Raw genomic sequence first — 18,271 nt, 5'->3', positions numbered from 1 at the left:
CTCATCACTCTGTCTCTTTTCCACACATTAATATGTAAAGACAGTTTTAAATTTTTTATTTAAGAAAATTAAGAGGGTTAGAGGTTTCATGGTGGAGGAGAAGAGAGACCCTGGACTTTTCACCAGGAGAGCAATGAAAAGATGCTGATTAGAGCAAAGTTTCAGTGAATGACATTGGAAGCCTTAGATCTCCATGTGGAGGCAGAGATCACAGAGACAGAACTTAGACATCAAGGCTACTTACTGCCAAAGGGAAGTAAAAATGTCTAATTTTTTTTATCTTCTGAAATATGAAAAACATGAAGGAGTGGACCTCTTTGAGAATTGTCTGATGGTACCTGGAGAATAACTGACAAACACACAGGCACATTCAGGAGGAAATGTCTTGCACTTCAGGCAGCAGAGAAGAAATCAAAATCTCACTCTAATACAAAGCCTTTTGCTGGGAACTCTTGACACTTTCCAGTAACTGAGCATCAGCAATAAACTATAAAGTTCAGCTATAGGGATTCAGTTCAATTAAGTCTTTCAGTCGTGTCTGACTCTTTGCAACTGCATGAATTGTAGCATGACAGGCCTCCCTGTCCATCACCAACTCCCGGAGTTCACACAAACTCATGTCCATCGAGTCAGTGATGCCATCAGCCATCTCATCCTCTGTCTACCCCTTCTTCTCCTGACCCCAATCCCTCCCAGCATCAGGGTATTTTCCAATGAGTCAACTCTTCACATGACGTGGCCAAAGTACCGGAGTTTCAGTCTCAGCATAAGTCCTTCCAATGAACACCATATAGGGATTACATGAGTATATATCAATGAATATATATATATATATATATGTTTGAAATGAGAACAGAAAGTTTGCAGAAGTGATTTGTTGGCTATATCTAAATTAAGCTGATCTAAAGATGGAGAAGGCAATGGCACCCCACTCCTGTACTCTTGCCTGGAAAATCCCATGGATGGAGGAGCCTGGTAGGCTGCAGTCCATGGGGTCGCTAAGAGTCGGACACAACTGAGCGACTTCACTTTGACTTTTCACTTTTATGCATTGGAGAAGGAAATGGCAACCCACTCCAGTGTTCTTGCCTGGAGAATCCCAGGGACAAGGGAGCCTGGTGGGCTGCTGTCTCTGGGGTCGCACAGAGTCAGACATGACTGAAGTGACTTAGAAGCAGCAAAAGGACCGATATGGTATGGACCTAACAGAAGCAGAAGATATTAAGAAGAGGTGGCAAGAATACACAGAACTGTACATGAAAGATCTTCACAACCAAGATAATCACGATGGTGTGATCACTCACCTAGAGCCAGATATCCTGGAATGTGAAGTCAAGTGGGCCTTAGAAAGCATCACTATGAACAAAGCTAGTGGAGGTGATAGACTTCGAGTTGAGCTATTTCAAATCCCGAAAGATTATGCTGTGAAAGTGCTGCACTCAATATGCCAGAAAATTTGGAAAACTCAGCAGTGGCCACAGGACTGGAAAAGGTCAGTTTTCATTCCAATCCCAAAAACAGCAATGCCAAAGAATGCTCAAACTACTGCACAATTGCTCTCATCTCACACGCTAGTAAAGTAATGCTCAAAATTCTCCAAGCCAGGCTTCAACAATACTTGAACCTTGAACTTCCAGATGTTCAAGCTGGTTTTAGAAAAGGCAGAGGAACCAGAGATCAAATTGCCAACATCTGCTGGATCATGGAAAAAGCAAGAGAGTTCCAGAAAAACATCTATTTCTGCTTTATTGACCATGCCAAAGCCTTTAACTTTGTGGATCACAATAAACTGTGGAAAATTCTGAAAGAGACGGGAATACCAGACCAATTGACCTGTCTCTTGAGAAAGCTATGTGCAGGTCAGGAAGCAACAGTTAGAACTGGACATGGAACAACAGACTGGTTCCAAATAGGAAAGGAGTATGTCAAGGCTGTATATTGTCATCCTGCTTATTTAACTTCTATGCAGAGTACATCATGAGAAATGCTGGGCTGGAAGAAGCACAAGCTGGAATCAAGATTGCCAGAGAAATACCAATAACCTCAGATATGAAGATGCCACCACGCTTATGGCAGAAATTGAAGAGGAACTCAGAAGCCTCTTGATGAAAGTGAAAGAGGAGAGTGAAAAAGTTGGCTTAAAGCTCAACATTCAGAAAACTAAGATCATGGCATCTGGTCCTATCACTTCATGGGAAATAGATGGGGAAACAGTGGAAACAGTGCCAGACTTTATTTTTTGGGGCTCCAAAATCACTGCAGATGGTGACTGCAGCCATGAAATTAAAAGATGCTTACTCCTTGGAAGGAAAATTATGATCAACCTAGATAGCATATTCCAAAGCAGAGACATTATCTTGCCAGCAAAAGTCTGTCTAGTCAAGGCTATGGTTTTTCCAGTAGTCATGTATGGATGTGAGAGTTGGACTGTGAAGAAAGCTGAGTGCTGAAGAATTGATGCTTTTGAACTGTGGTGTTGGAGAAGACTCTTGAGAGTCGCTTGGACTGTAAGGAGATCCAACCAGTCCATTCTAAAGGAGATCAGCCCTGGGTGTTTTTTGGAAGGAATGATGCTAAAGCTGAAACTCCAGTACTTTGGCCACCGAATGCGAAGAGTTGACTCATTGGAAAAGACCCTGATGCTGGGAGGGATTGGGGGCAGCAGGAAAAGGGGACAACAGAGGATGAGATGACCGGATGGCATCACCGACTTGATGGACGTGAGTTTGAGTGAACTCCGGGAGTTGGTGATGGACAGGGAGGCCTGGCGTGCTGCAATTCATGTGGTTTTAAGGAGTCGGACACAACTGAGTGACTGAACTGAACTGAAACATTTTTAAAATGTCATCATCCTAAGCATTCCAAGACATTTCTCGCTAAATCAAATCATCACCTGCAAATAATATTCTCATTTGTTTCCTGGCCTCAAACCATCCTATTTTCATTCATAAAATTTAAATTTGGAATGTTTTGTATAATAGGTTACCAAATCAGGTCTGTCAAAATAATTATTCAGTATAACTTCCTGACAGCTGACTAAATGTGTGTTGATGCCTGTCCAGGACTGTCTGTGTAATTACTGTATTCCTCTGGCAAGAATACCCCTTATATTGAGCTAATCGGTTCCCTGTAAAGACTGTGGCAGATTCATTTTGATATTTGGCAAAACTAATACAATTATGTAAAGTTTAAAATAAAATGAAATAAAAAAAAGAAAACACACACAAGCTAATAAATAAAACATTTTATCTACTTCTTCAAATACTAAAAAAAAAAAAAGACTGTCCTTCTTTTTAAGTTACATATCTTAGGATGTAACAGCACAAAGATTCAAGTCACCTAAGATTCTGTCTCCTTCAGCTAAAATATCTATAGGTCTATTCAGCCTCTTTAATAGCATGGTGCTCACTACTCTTTACCTCTCGTTCTTCCAAAGCAGACTCTCAAATTTATTATTACTGTTCTAAAATTGTAGTTCCTAGGACCTCAAAATCAAGTCTATCAAAAGAATATCCACACTATTTACTTTTATGCCTAGGATTTTTGTCCTGCAATCTTCATCCACTGTCTGTACTTGGGTTTGTACTTCAAGATATATATCTCATCTCCACTTAACCTAGTACACGTTCTTAACTATTCACTTACTCAGTAACCACAAGTAGTATGGGAAAGGGCCAGCAAAGAAGGTCATTTTTTTGCTGGTCCTAGCTATGGAAGATTTTTGTTTTGTAATATAATTTTCCCTGCTGACCAAAGTTCATTAGCCTCTTGTAAATCCAGAGAGTTATTATTATTATTATTTTAATCCTTGGGTCAAAGAAGGAGGTTGAGGGCCAGAAGGGCAGCCAGCATCTCTTGGGACTCTCTTCTTAGTCAATACCCAGGGGACCCTGATGTATCTGGTCCAGCAAGAGGTGACAATATTCTCTTCATCCAAAAGTTCAATTGCGTTTCTCACAGCACCAGACACTGAGATTCCTCTCATTCTTACATATGTAACAGCAAAAGGTAATATCAAAGAGGAAATGTTCAGAGAATAAGACTCTGTTCATTGAGCAAATTTGCCTGCTTTATCCCATGTTTTTTAAGAAAATTAAATTGGAAACAAAACAAATAACTGTCTCTTATTATTTATTCTACTTATTTACTCTTGAGCATCCATGGTCATTCCAAAGATTTCCAGATGCATGTCAATGATACAAGCAGGAGTGTATTTGGATAAGGTAGGGAGGCAGGGCTTTGTTGTGTAGTAAGTTCCATAAAAAGTAAGACTTGCTAGACAAAGGGAAATAAAATCAGCAGGGAACTGAAGATATACTTACTATCTACAGAGACTGATGTTGAAGAAACCCACCTGACAATACAGAAGACAGACGTAAGAAATATGGGTTTGAACCCTGGGTCAGGAAGATCCCCTGGAGAAGGGCATGACAACCTACTCCAGTATTCTTGTCTGGAGAATCCTATGAACAGAGGAGACCTGCAGGCTAGAGTCCATAGGGTCACAAAGAGTCAGACATGACTGAAGCCTCTTAGCAAGCATGCAAGCTCTGCAAGAAGTAAGACTTGCAAAGATAAAGGGAAAAAGAAGTCAGCAATGCATTGATTGCGTACTTCCTGTCTCAAGAGATAGGAGGTTAAAGAGATAGGTCTTATCAGAAATGGAGATCTATACTTTTCCCACAAGGTCTTGATCACAGGAACTTCTATATGCTTAAATATATTTTGTTGCTCAGTCTCTCAGTTGTATCTCTTTGTAACCCCATGAACTGCAGCACACCAGGGTTCTCTATCCTTCACCCTCCCCCAGGGTTTGCTCAAGCTCATGTCCATTGATTTGGTGATGCCATCTAACCATCTCGTCCTCTGTTGTCCTTTCTCCTCCTGCCCTCAATCTTTCCCAGGATCAGGGTTGTTGTTGTTGTTGTTGTTGTTGTTTTTAATGAGTCAGCACTTTTCATCAGGTAGCCAAAGTATTGGAGCTTCAGCTTCAGCATCAGTCCTTCCGATGAATATTCAAGACTGATTTCCTTTAGGATTGACTGGTTTGATCTCCTTGTAGTCCAAGAGACACTCAAGAGTCTTCTCCAACACCAGAGTTCCAAAGCATGGATTCTTATGTGGCACTCAGCCTTTCTTATGGTCCAACTCTCATGTCCATACATGACTACTGCAAAAAACAGCTTTGACTGTACAGACCATTGTCAGTAAGTAATGTCTCTGCTTTTTAATAGCTGTCTAGGTTTTCCATAGCTATTCTTCCAAGGAGCAAGTGTCTTTTAATTTCATGGCTGCAGTCACCATCTGCAGTGATCTGGATCCCAAGAAAATAAAGTCTGTCACTGTTTTCATTGTTTCCCCATTTATTTGTCATGAAGTGAGGGGACTGGAGGCCATGATCTTCAGTTTTTGAATGTCAGCTCCCACTCTGGTTTTTACTGACTGTATAGTGCTTCTCTATCTTTATCTACAAAGAATATGATTTATCCGATTTTTATATTGACCTTCTGGTGATGTCCATGTGTAGAGTTGTCTCTTGTGTTGTTGGAAGGTCTTTGCTATAACAGTGTTTGTTATAAACAGTGCATTCTCCAGGCAAAACTTTTTTAGAATCTTCCCTGCTTTTATTTTGTACTCCAAGGCCAAACTTGACTATTCCTCCTGGTATCTCCTGACTTCCTACTTTTGCACTCCAGTCCCTATGATGAAAAAAAAAAAAAGTTTTTTTTTTTTGCTGTTAATTCCAGAAGGTCTAATATTATGGAGTAATTTAACACTGAATACAATAGTACTTATATCCTATTTGAAAACAACTTTCTTCTCAAACCCCTATGAGGAAAGCACAGGAGAACAAGGAAACTGAAAAGTTGGGATTTAGAACAGGATCTGTTTTATTTCAATGATAAAGCAAGGAATGTGAGCAACTCATGCTCAAACTGGAATCCCATCACCTTCACTTGCTTTGTACATAGTGATACTTCCTAAGGCCCACTTGACTTCACATTCCAGGATGTCTGGCTCTAGGTGAATGATCACACCATCATGATTATCTGGCTCATGAAGATCTTTTCTGTATAGTTCTTCTGTGTATTCTTGTCACCTCTTTTTATATCTTCTGCCTCTGTTAGGTCCATACCATTTCTGTCCTTTATTGTGCCCATCTTTGCATGAAATGTTCCCTTGGTACCTCAAATTTTCTTGAAGAGCTCTCTGGTCTTTCCCATTCTATTGTTTTCCTCTATTTCTTTGCACTGATTGCTGAGAAAGGCTTTCTTATCTCTCCTTGCTATTCTTTGGAACTCTGTATTCAAATGGGTATAACTTTCCTTTTCTCCTTTGCTTTTCATTTCTCTTCTTTTCATAGCTATTTGTAAGGCCTCCTCAGACAGCCATTTTGCTTTTTTGCATTTCCTTTTTTTTTTCTTTTTGAAAACTCAGCAGTGGCCACAGGACTGGAAAGGTCAGTTTTCATTTCAATCCCAAATAAAGGCAATGGCAAAGAATGCTCAAACTACCACACAATTGCACTCATCTCACACGATAGTAACGTAATGTGCAAAACTCTCCAAGCCAGGCTTCAACAGTACATGAAGCATGCACTTCCAGATGTTCAAGCTGGTTTTAGAAAAGGCAGAGGAATCAGAGATCAAATTGCCAACATTCGCTGGATCATCAAAAAACAAGAGAGTTCCAGAAAAACATCTATTTCTACTTTATTGACTACGCCAAAGCCTTTGACTGTGTGGATCACAAAAAACTGTGGAAACACCTGAAAGATATGGGAATACCACACCACCTGACCTGCCTCTTGAGAAACCTGTATGCAGGTCAAGAAGCAACAGTTATAACTGGACATGGAACAACAGACTGGTTCCATATAGGAAAAGGAGTATGTCAAGGCTGTATATTGTCACGCTGCTTATTTAACTTGTATGCAGAGTACATCATGAGAAGTGTTGGGCTGGATGAAGCACAAGCAGGAATCAAGATTGCCGGGAGAAAGATCAATAACCTCAGATATGCAGATGACATCACCCTTATGGCAGAAAGTGAAGAGGAACTAAAAAGCCTCTTGATGAAAGTGAAAGAGGAGAGTGAAAAGTTGGCTTAAAGTTCAACATTCAGAAAACTAAGGTCATGGCATCTGGTCCCATCACTTCATGGGAAATAGATGGGGAAACAGTGGAAACAGTGTCAAACTTTATTTTTTGGGGCTCCAAAATCACTGCAGATGGTGATTGCAGCCATGAAATTAAATGACACTTCCTCCTTGGAAGGAAAGTTATGACCAACTTAGACAGCGTATTAAAAAGCAGAGACATTACTTTGTCAACAAAGGTTCATTTAGTCAAGGCTATGGTTTTTCCAGTGGTCATGTATGGATGTGAGAGTTGGACTATAAAGAAAGCTGAATGCAGAAAAATTGATGCTTTTGAACTGTGGTGTTGAAGAAGACTCTTGAGAGTCCCTTAGACTTCAAGGAGATCCTACCAGTCCATCCTAAAGGAAATCAATCCTGGATGTTCATTGGAGAGACTGATGTTGAAACTGAAGCTCTAATATTTTTGCCACCTGATGGGAAGAACTGACTCGTTTGAAAAGACCCTGATGTTGGGAAATTTGAAGGCAAGAGGAGAAAGGGATGACAGAGGATGAGATGGTTAGATGGCATCACCGACTCAATGGACATGAGTTTGGGTAAACTCCGGGAGTTGGTGATGGACAGGGAGGCCTGGTGTGCTGCAGTTCATGGGGTGGCAAAGAGTCGGACATGACTGAGCGACTGAACTGAACTGAACTGAACATGCTCAAAAAGTCCAAACTTCCTCTGGCCTTGAGGAAGTGTTTTTAAGGGCAAATTTCTGGGGAAGGCTACACAGTGTGTGGCTTTCTTCTGATTGTTTGATGGTGTGGTAACAGGATATTGTTCTAGGAATTTCAATTAGCACCTTCTGCTTCTGGCCAGTCTGGGGTCTATATCAATGTCAATCAAAGGTTACCATCCTCCACTTGAGTAGGGGCCTTAGTTCCCATAGTAGAACTCAAGCTATGTATCAGATTGTTATATGTATCCCTTGAAGAGTTACTAGCAAGAGGGCTCTGACTTATCTCCACACTTTTTCTTGACTGTTTTATTTTTGCATTCTTCCACTTCCTTTGTTAGTAGCTATTTGAATCAACCCTTTTGGAATTCAGAAAGGTCTAGGAGACTGAAGCCTTCCCCTGCAAATAAGGAATAGGAGACTTGAGAGTGCTTTTGTTCCCAGGGCGGCCCCCACAAGGTCCTGCTCCATTTCAACTTGTTTGCCAAGTACTGCACCAGGAAAACATTCATATATCTTTTTTTTTCACCTCAGAAGTGTTATGATTAATAAAGGATGCACTAAAGAAATTAAGCATAATAACTGAAAACCTGTGTAACTCAGCAGTTGTCTACTGAGAGATGTATCAATACATTTGAATTACATTTTTATACCACCTCCACTGCATTTCCTACCCTCTTTTCACAGTTCCTAGGTATTCTATACCTTATGATTATTTCCAATGTGCTTTCCTGCATTTTTAACAGCATACTCTCTCTCATTCTGATTTCAACAATAGTTTTAACACAATGAGGTACATCTAATCTGGTGATATTGCCATATTTCAACTGTCTATTATCTCTCTCACTATTCACATCTCATCTTACTATGGTTATCTGTTATGTTTTCAATTCCTTTACTCTTCTCTGGTTTCATTAGAGCTCATCCAATATGTGACAGAGTCAAAATATCCCTCATGTCCATTCCTTCTCCCCTGCAAATGAACATGACTGAATAAAAATATATACATACTGTAAAGAACCCAAATATCCATAAGTGAAAGGATAAATAAATTGTGGTATATCCACAAAACAAAATACTATTTAACATCAAAAAAAAGAGAACTATTGATGAATGCCTTGGAAAATAATTGAGGTAAGTGAGAGGGGGAAAAAAAAAAGACCAAAAATGAAATTACATATGGTATTAATGCATTTGAAACCATGTATCTCTGATTGGGACTTGAACTCAGCCTAAACCCAGATTGAGACTTGAATTCATTGTCTTTAAACTGAGATCACACCAGATCTTGGGACTTAATGAAGTTCAGATTCTTGATGTCTCATCAATGAATTCAGTGAGAGACAAACTGACAGGTAAGAAGTGGAATTATTTAGAGAGAAATACACTTGACAGACAGAGTGCGCACCATCTCAGAAGATGAGAGCAGCCTCAAAATATGCTGTGGCTAATTTTTATGGGATGGATAATTTCATAGACTAATGAGTGGGAAGATTATTCCAACCATTTTGGGGAAGGGGTGGAGATTTCCAGGAACTGAGGCACTACCCACGTTTTAGTCTTTGATGGCCTTGAAATTGTCATGGTGTCTGTGGGTGTGTCATTTAGCTTACTGATGTGTTACAATGAGCATATAGTGAGGCTCAAGTTTTAGTGGAAGTCAAGCCATTCACCATCTTGGACCCATTTGATTCTATCGGTTTACTTCATGTCCTCACATTATGTAATTCTTTCAAAAGTTGTGCCTGCTCCCTTCCCTCTTGTCTCACATTTACATAAAATTCTAGAAACTCAAATTGACATTTAGTGTTTTCAAATAGATATGTGGTTGCTTGAAGATGGGTATCTACCCAAGTACAGCATTATAAATGCACATGAGGAAATTTGGGAGAGTCACAGGTTGATAATGGTAATGGTTTTATGAGCTTGTGCATATGTCAAGATTCACTGGATAGTGCATTTTAAATATATACAGTTAATTACATGCCATTTTTAATAATTAAGCTTAAAAATATGTAATACTCTCTATTTCACCTATAACTGAAAAGCAATTTTAAATGAATTTTAGTCTAAATATGAAAGAATGTCATTGTATAAGATGACTTGATAAACACATGAGAGGAAAAGATTTCTTAGATCAATGTGGAAATGTTTGAAACTGTTGACTGAAACCACCTACTTTGGCCAGGCACAATGATAACCAGTTGCATGAATTATCTCATAAAGAAAGTGCAAGGAGATCCAACCAGTCCATTCTGAAGGAGATCAGCCCTGGGATTTCTTTGGAAGGAATGATGCTAACGCTGAAACTCCAGTACTTTGGCCGCCTCATGTGAAGAGTTGATTCATTGGAAAAGACCCTGATGCTGGGAGGGATTGGGGGCAGGAGGAGAAGGGGACAACAGAGGATGAGATGGCTGGATGGCATCACTGACTCGATGGATGTGTCTCAGTGAACTCTGGGGGTTTGTGATGGACAGGGAGGCCTGGCGTGCTGCGATTCATGGGGTCACAAAGAGTCGGACACGACTGAGCGACTGATCTGATAAAGGAAATGGTGTTAGCTGAAAATAAAAAAAAAAAAACTAGGAAATCTAGAGAGGGGCCAAAAGGAGGGGAAAGGAGATGATATGTACTGCCAATTACCCATAATGCTAGAATCCATCTAGGCTACGAGATGTATGAACCACCATGATGATCCTTGAGTTAGAGCAAACATGGGCCAAGAAAGATGGTTGGCCAGAGCCAACCCAGAAACTAGGCCGATTACCATGAAACCTGAAACTTTGAGCCACATAATAGAGCAGTTCTCTTGGGTCCCCTTACACTTTCTGCCCCAGCTCTTCTGCCCCAGTGCCCCTTTCCCTCTCTAATACAGTTTCTTCTTTGTCAACACATGTGCCTCTATTCAGATAATTCATTTCTGAGTATTAAACAAGAGCTCAATCTTGGGCCCTGGGAGCCCCTCCCCTCCCTGAATTTCTTCAACAGAAGCAACTAGCACTTATTTAAATATTTTATAATTTTGATTAATTAGGATATCTATTCTTCAAAAATATTTCAAGTATTCTACAAAAAGCAGAAAACATTTTTAATGTGTATAATCTAGAAAAAGATTACATCAAAATATATAAAGACCTCATAATATTAATAAAAATAATAGAAAAAATCCAAATGTATCATATCATAAATATGTAAAAATTTGATTTAATCTGATTATTTATTTGAAAATGGTAACTAAAATCACAAGGGACTACTATTATAAATGTACCATATGGCTAAAATGATGATAAGCATATCAAATATTAGTAAAGATGTCCAGTAATAAAGGTTCTTATATTCTGCCAGTGAATATAATTGAACCAACATTTTAGAAATGCATTACACCACTTACTAACATTGGCAGTACCCTATGAATTAGCAACAAGACTTTTGGATGCAGAAATCATCACTCTAAGTGCACCAAGATACATATACAAGAATGTTTAAAATTGTGTTTTTCAAAATCAAATCTTCTCAATGCCCATAAACAGAGGATGGGTAAAAAAAGCTGTAGAATATTCATACCATAGTACATTATGCAGCAAAGAACATGAACATGATAGATGGACAAAAAATATTCTAGTCAAAAATTCACAAGAAGAAAAACAGAAAAAAATCAATACTATGTACTTCCAATTATATAAAATTGAAAAGTCAGCAAAACTAAACTATAAGGTTTAAGAATGCATGCTTAGGTTGTAAACATATATACAAAAAAAGGTATAATTACTTTAGCTATTAATATAGAGATTATCTTTAGGAAGAATGAGAGACTGTAATGGTGAAGGAACACAACACAAGACTTGTAAGGAATGAGAAATTGTTTCTTCATCTAGAAGTTATTTTCATGAACTTTACAAAATTGGTTATTTTCACTTTTCTCTATGAGAATTATATTTCAAAAATCAAAGAAAATATATCTGCACTAGTGGTTCTATTACTTGCTTCTAATCACCTGAATCAATGTTTAAATTCTAACTATTCTTATGAAAGGTAAGGTAATTACTTTGCTTGTATTTTCTCTGGAACTGTCAACTCTTACTAATTGACCTATTTCTAATCTTCTATTTAAGAGACAAAAAATGGTTGCTCGATTATTACACCTTGTTATTGGTCTCTTTAGCTAATTATAGGCTTAAAAAACTTGACTGTAAACCCACAGTCATATTATACTTACATACCTCATTTGAAAATTACTTTTTATGTATGATGACGTACTTTTATGGTTTATGTTGTTTGTCTTTTCTCATACTCCAGAAGATAAATAAAGCCAGGCATTCTGATGCATATGGAATATGTTTGGTTTTGTTGGTTGATACAGCTAGGTTGATTTTTCTTATTGAGCTTTTCAAATGTATGTGCTTTTTCTAGTATACTTTATGCACTTTGGCAATTTTTTGCACTTTATATTTTGGAATATGGTTCTCCCAATTCCTGCATAATTAATTGGTTATTGTCATCACATTCCATTTGCCTTGGTTTATTATTCAGGGGTATCACAACTTTTTATCTTCATTTTGTGCACATTACATGCTATAACCTCTTGGAGAGAATTCACATATTTGCTCTTTTACTTCTTTTGAGAGGTGGCTGTCTTCACCAGTTATTCGTTATGCACTATGGTTGCCACAGCTTTTTGAAACATTTAATGCTGTAACAGATTTAAAATTAATTAAGTTTTTATTACTTCATTAAAGAAATTTTTGTGCATCTGCGATTCACTAACATATTGCTTTATTACTTCCCTTGGTGTATTTTTCCTTTCTTCATATACCTCAGGTTTATAAAAATTTTATTAAAAGATTAGTGCAATTATGTAAAGTTTCAAAAAAAAAAAAAAAAAAAAGATTAGTGCAGAACTTCCCTGGCTGTCCAGTGGTTAAGACTCCACCTTTTTAATACAGGAGGCATGGGTTTAATCCTTGGTCCAGAGCAAACATTCCAAAGATTCCACATGTTGCTCAGTATCTAACCTACCTGAGGTCAATTGTAAAAGTACATTATGACACAAGTTCATTCTGCTTTATTCAACATAATTATTTATTCAAAATAATTATCTGCTTCTGCCTCTTAAATGACATGATTCCTTATTCTTTCTTTTTCTTTTTATTATAGTGAAATGTTGGGTTATTTCTTTCTTTGACTATATGTTAGTTTACAACTACATATTCAGATATCTCTCTTTGTTTACTACGTTTTTTTTTTCAAACTTTTCTTATTACCCTAAGGCCTCTATATTTGTTGGCTTTGAATACCATTGATCAACAGCAAGAAAATGTCTTAATTGTTCATTATTCAATGTCATTTTTCTGAAGTTTGAAGACGCCTCAAGCTTTACCTTACTGTGGATAAAAGCACCAATTAGACACAGCTCCTCTATTCAAGATACTTGCAGTATGAAATTTCTAAATGCAGTGAAAATGTATTTGTATATGTGTTCAATGCTAGAACTAAAGCTCCACTTTCAAGCAAAACTCAAATTGGGTAAAATCATTAAAATATTTCTCTCTGAAAAGATGTTTTCTATTTAGATACTGATTGGATTTTTTGGATAAAAAAGGTATATTTTTGAAAATGCTTAAAATTTTTATTAACATTTTTTAATGTATGCTTTCCTGTAAAAACTCCTCAGTGTTTATAGACTTTGGACAGCATCATACAGATTTTATATTTCTGATATTGATATTACTAATTTTACATAGTTTATATATTCATCAGTTATTCACAGAAAGTAGACAAAAATAGATAAGTGATTTCAAAAAATCAAAATATAGATTCATAAACAAATACTATAAAGTGAAACATAGCTTGAATTATAGCTTTGAATTGGTTTAGCAGCCTAAAAATATGGATATATTTCATGGTGCTTGAAAATTACTGGAAATGAAGTGCTGTTTTCTTCAATTTTGCTGTCAATATGTGCTGCTAGAAGGGACATTCTAGGTTTAAATAAACAGGACCAAACAAGAGTAACAGAAACAATTTGAAATCTCAACATAATGGAGCTTGTTCTTTATGTGAATAGCAAACCAAAGCTTTGAAGTATTTGAGGGCTTGTTAAATTATCAGCATTTGAGCTTTAAAGATTGTTTTCAGATGTAGATATTCGTTTATGATGTAACTTTTCACCATATTAAAGTTGCTACTTTAAACTAACCTAAAATCTCTACAGAAGGAGCCACTAATAATCAGGATGTCTTTTGGAGAAGATCATTTTCAGGACATAGTCACGAATTTGTTTGGTCTTCACTCCATAGACAATTGGGTTGAGAAAAGGTGGAACTAAAAGGTAAAGGCTAGATAAAAGGATATGAACGTATGGTGGTATGTGAGAACCAAACCTGTGTGTGAAGAAAGAGAAGAAGCCAAGGAGGTAGAACTGCAGGAAGACACAAATATGAGCGATGCATGTATTAAAGGCTTTCAATCTTGCTTCCTTCTGGGGCAGTTGAAAGACAGTGACAAAGATCTGAACATAGGACAAAGTGATAAAGCTGATGTCAAATCCTAAGATAGTGAAGGCAACAAACAGGCCTAATATCTTGTTGATCCGTATATCTTCAGTAGCCAGTTTCACAATGGCCATGTGCTCACAGTAAGAGTGGGAGATGACTGTGGTTTGGTAGAATTTAAGATGATATTTGATAAGCACTATGCATGGTGCTACAAGAACGACAGCCCTGAGTATCACACCGATTCCAATGTGAGTCAAGAGTTTTTGGGAGAAGATGCTGGCATGTCTCAAGGGGTTACAGATGGCCACATAGCGATCTAGGGCCATGGCCAGTAAAACACCTGATTCGGTTGCCTGGAATGAGTGAATAAGCCACATTTGTAGAAGACAGGCATCAAAGGAAATCTCCGTCAAATGAAACCAGAAGATGCCTAACATTTTGGGAAGAATACACGTGCTGAGTGCAATATCTGTGGCCCCCAACATGGCCAGAAAAATGTACATTGGACTATGAAGGCTGTTTTCATATTTGATTATCACTAAAATTAATGTATTCCCAATCACTGCCATAAGGTACATGAAACAGAATGGAATCCCGATCCAACACTGCACTGACTCCAGGCCAGGAATCCCGATGAGTGTTAGTACCAAGGGCGTGAAGACTGAGCCATTGGGTCTGAGCATGGTGATCTGAGTAGTAGAATTGAGAAGTGCTACTTCTATGTCATCTTTTAATCCCTGTTAAAACTGAAAAATTAAAAATTAGAATGAGTTATTTCAGCAAAATATGCTTTAGTTAGACTAGAAGGATACCATCTTACTTTCTCTGCCCAATGACTCCTCTCTAATTTTCCATCTCTTTTCTCAATGTCTTTAAGTAGCCAATCATCAGATTCTATGTTTCTGCATGCCTTTATTTTTTTCAGTGAGAAAAACTAAGTGAACATACTGTATGGCTTCTTTCTGGTCCATGACTAATGAAAGAAATTCCCCTTAGCTTGTGCTTTTGTGAGTGCTAATCATCAGTGCTTTCTTTCTTTTTTGGTCACATACCAATTGGAATTGAGGGAAAAATTAATCTAATTCAAAGTAATGAATTTTAAGATTAGACTGTACCTAGATCTGGCATGAAGGAACTATAGTAGTAGTAAATCTTTCTGTTTGGTCATAATCAGAAAGCAAGTTTGATTAGAATATTTTTCAGTTTTGCAGCTCACTATTTTTTTTTTCTCTCTTAAATTGGTTTCTTCTTGGCCAGATCCCTCTGAAATACACTCTCTCCGAGTACTTTAAACTAATTATTCAAACTTTCAGTGTTTTTCCAAAAATGAGTCACACATCTTTACCTTCCTCTACTTAACCTCTCAGAAAATAAATCCATTACTTTTAAAAGTCATGGATGTTATCCCCATATCCTTAGGAGTTCCTTTAAGATTTGTTCTATGCCCTGCTATGTACACATCACTTGTATTCAATTTCAAGTGTCAACCTAAGTCTTCTGTTCTTCTCCCTCTTTACCAATAACCATTAGGTCTGAAAAGCTATTTTTTTTTTCTTAATTATTTGCAATAACATAAGAACTTGTGTTAATGTAATGTTTCCTTTACTTAGAGCCTTATGCATCTAATAGCCACTCAAAATAGAATTTCTATAGTTAACATTTTTCTTTTACACAATTTTATTTCATAGAACCAGATTCAGCTCCTTATTTGTCTATGCCCTTCAGTAGTTACTTCATTCATACCACTATTCACTTTCAGGACCTCCTATAAGTGACTTTGTCTTATCATTTTCCAAACTCATTGGGGTTTTTTCAGGCTGCCAATCCCCTACTATTTCTTCTGTGAATACATGTATACTGATATGTGTGTGTTTAACCCCAGGAAAAGCAAAATATTAATTTACTAATTAGTAAATATTTTTTGACTAATTGTAAAGCTCCTTTTTGGAACCATTAAAGCAAATATAAACAAAGACTATGAGAAAGTCCTAAAACAACAGATTTGGAATAAGAAAAATCTCTGCTCATATCCTCTCCATCATCCTTCAAGTTGTCTGCCCTGATAAGCTTAGATTCTCTCACAGACAAAAAGATATATCTATCCTACCTGAGGTCAATTGCAAGAGCATTTGTTGCTTGTTTTTCTTAAAACTTATTCCCTTATGAACAAGGCTTTCCTTTTGGACACTCATGTTTAAGAATTCTTCTTGGAGCAAATACACAATATACCAAAGCAGATGTTTTTCAAATCAGAAATTAACATTTGAGAAGTTTATTTCCTAATGATTTTATTAAATACATATTAATTAAGCATCCACTATAATGAAAGTATTATTTACACCAACTATAGAACAAATATCAATGTATTTATCATATAACTATGAAGTACTTACATTGTGCTGAGTGCTTGAAACTCAAAAAGTAGTGTCAAACATTGTTAAATAAGTATTATATTATCTTTTTAAGTTTGTAAATTTTTAATTTTTTAAATTTTCCTCTATTATATTGGCAACATTACCCTATTTTATTAATGAAAAGCTGCTGCTGCTAAGTCATTTCAGTCGTGTCCAACTCTGTGCGACCATACAGACGGCAGCCCACCAGGCTCACCCGTCCCTGCAATTCTCCAGGCAAGAATACTGGACTGCCATTTCCTTCTCAAATGAAAAGCTAAGACTTGTTAATTTATAAATAATATAAATAAATATTTGTTGTTGTTCAGTCACTAAGTCATGACTGACTCTTTTGCTACCCCATGAACTGTAGCCCTCCTCTGTCCATGGGATTTCCCAAGGAAGTTGCCAAGGAGTGGGTTGCCATTTCCTCCTTCAGGGGATCTTCTAACCCAGGAATCGAACCCTCATCTCCTGCACTGAGAGGCAGATTCTTTGCCAGTGAGCCACCAGGGAAGCCCATAAGTAAATGTACTTTGTTCTAAATTATATGGGATATTGATCTCGCTCGCTGTCTCGCTAAGTCGCTTCAGTCGTGTCCGACTCTGTGCGACCCCATAGACGGCAGCCCACCAGGCTCCTCTGTTCCTGGGATTCTCCAGGCAAGAATACTGGAGTGGGTTGCTATTTCCTTCTCCAATGCATGAAGGTGAAAAGTGAAAGTGAAGTTGCTCAGTCCTGCCCGACTCTGAGCGACCCCATGGACTGCAGCCTACCGGGCTCCTCCGTCCATGGGATTTTCCAGGCAAGAGTACTGGAGTGGGGTGCCATTGCCTTCTCCGGGGATATTGATCTAGGTAAAACAAAAAAGTAGTTTGTGTCTTCTGAGATTTTACAGCTATAATTCAGTAAATATTAGGAGATACATTCAGAGTACAGCTAAATCAGGATGGATTGTATTAAAATACACAAAAGATTTCAATGAGATTGTTCCTCTCAGGATCTGAAAGAGGACAACTCTTAGGTTAGCTTCTTAATTTACCAAATAGTTTTACTACATACATTATAGTACATGTTTGTTAGATGCTACTTGTCTGGCATAGGACCCCACTTGGAACATCATGGTATCCATATACTTGCTAACAATCTCTATGGTTTAATATTTGAGCGATTTAACATGGCTGTATAAGGAATACTTGACCCAGAGAATCCATAAAACATGGAAGCCATAGCTCCAGGTAAGTTAATATTGTGAATAATTGCAGAAAGGAATGTGAGCAAAAGAAAAGAGAGCAGTAAACAAATGAGCAGATACAGAAATAGAAAAATGTGCCTTCAATCTAAAAGACAATATCTCTTATGAAAAATGTAGTTACCTTTCCAGATGATAGTTTTATATTCCTACTGAGAAAGAAAATTCTTATTTTATGGAGAAGACAAATAATTTAAACATGAAATTATTTTCTCTGCCTTTGACCTCTTCTCTCCCCCTAGAGTGCATTGTTTATCTGTCTTAAGCATCAGACCAAACTAGCCCATGGGCAGAAATACCTGCTTC

At 37.5% G+C, this 18,271-nt stretch overlaps 1 protein-coding gene across 1 annotated transcript; it reads right to left on the bottom strand.

The window, feature by feature from the left end:
• Positions 1-14,046: 14,046 nt before the first annotated feature.
• On the bottom strand, positions 14,047-15,003 carry LOC129628223 (olfactory receptor 52A5-like). Its single transcript, XM_055547644.1, has one exon. It carries the CDS (start codon positions 15,001-15,003, stop codon positions 14,047-14,049), a length of 957 nt encoding a protein of 318 aa, XP_055403619.1.
• Between the last annotated feature and the right edge of the window lie 3,268 nt (positions 15,004-18,271).

Source organism: Bubalus kerabau, chromosome 15, assembly GCF_029407905.1.
Source record: "Bubalus kerabau isolate K-KA32 ecotype Philippines breed swamp buffalo chromosome 15, PCC_UOA_SB_1v2, whole genome shotgun sequence".
In the NCBI taxonomy this organism is placed as follows: Eukaryota; Metazoa; Chordata; class Mammalia; order Artiodactyla; family Bovidae; genus Bubalus; species Bubalus kerabau.
The sequence above is the reverse complement of the archived record's forward strand: the minus strand, read 5'-3'. Positions and strand labels throughout refer to the sequence as shown.

Bases quoted from the DNA above. Each gene is read 5' to 3' on its own strand.
- LOC129628223 (XM_055547644.1), bottom strand. From the start codon at position 15,003: ATGCTCAGACCCAATGGCTCAGTCTTCACGCCCTTGGTACTAACACTC.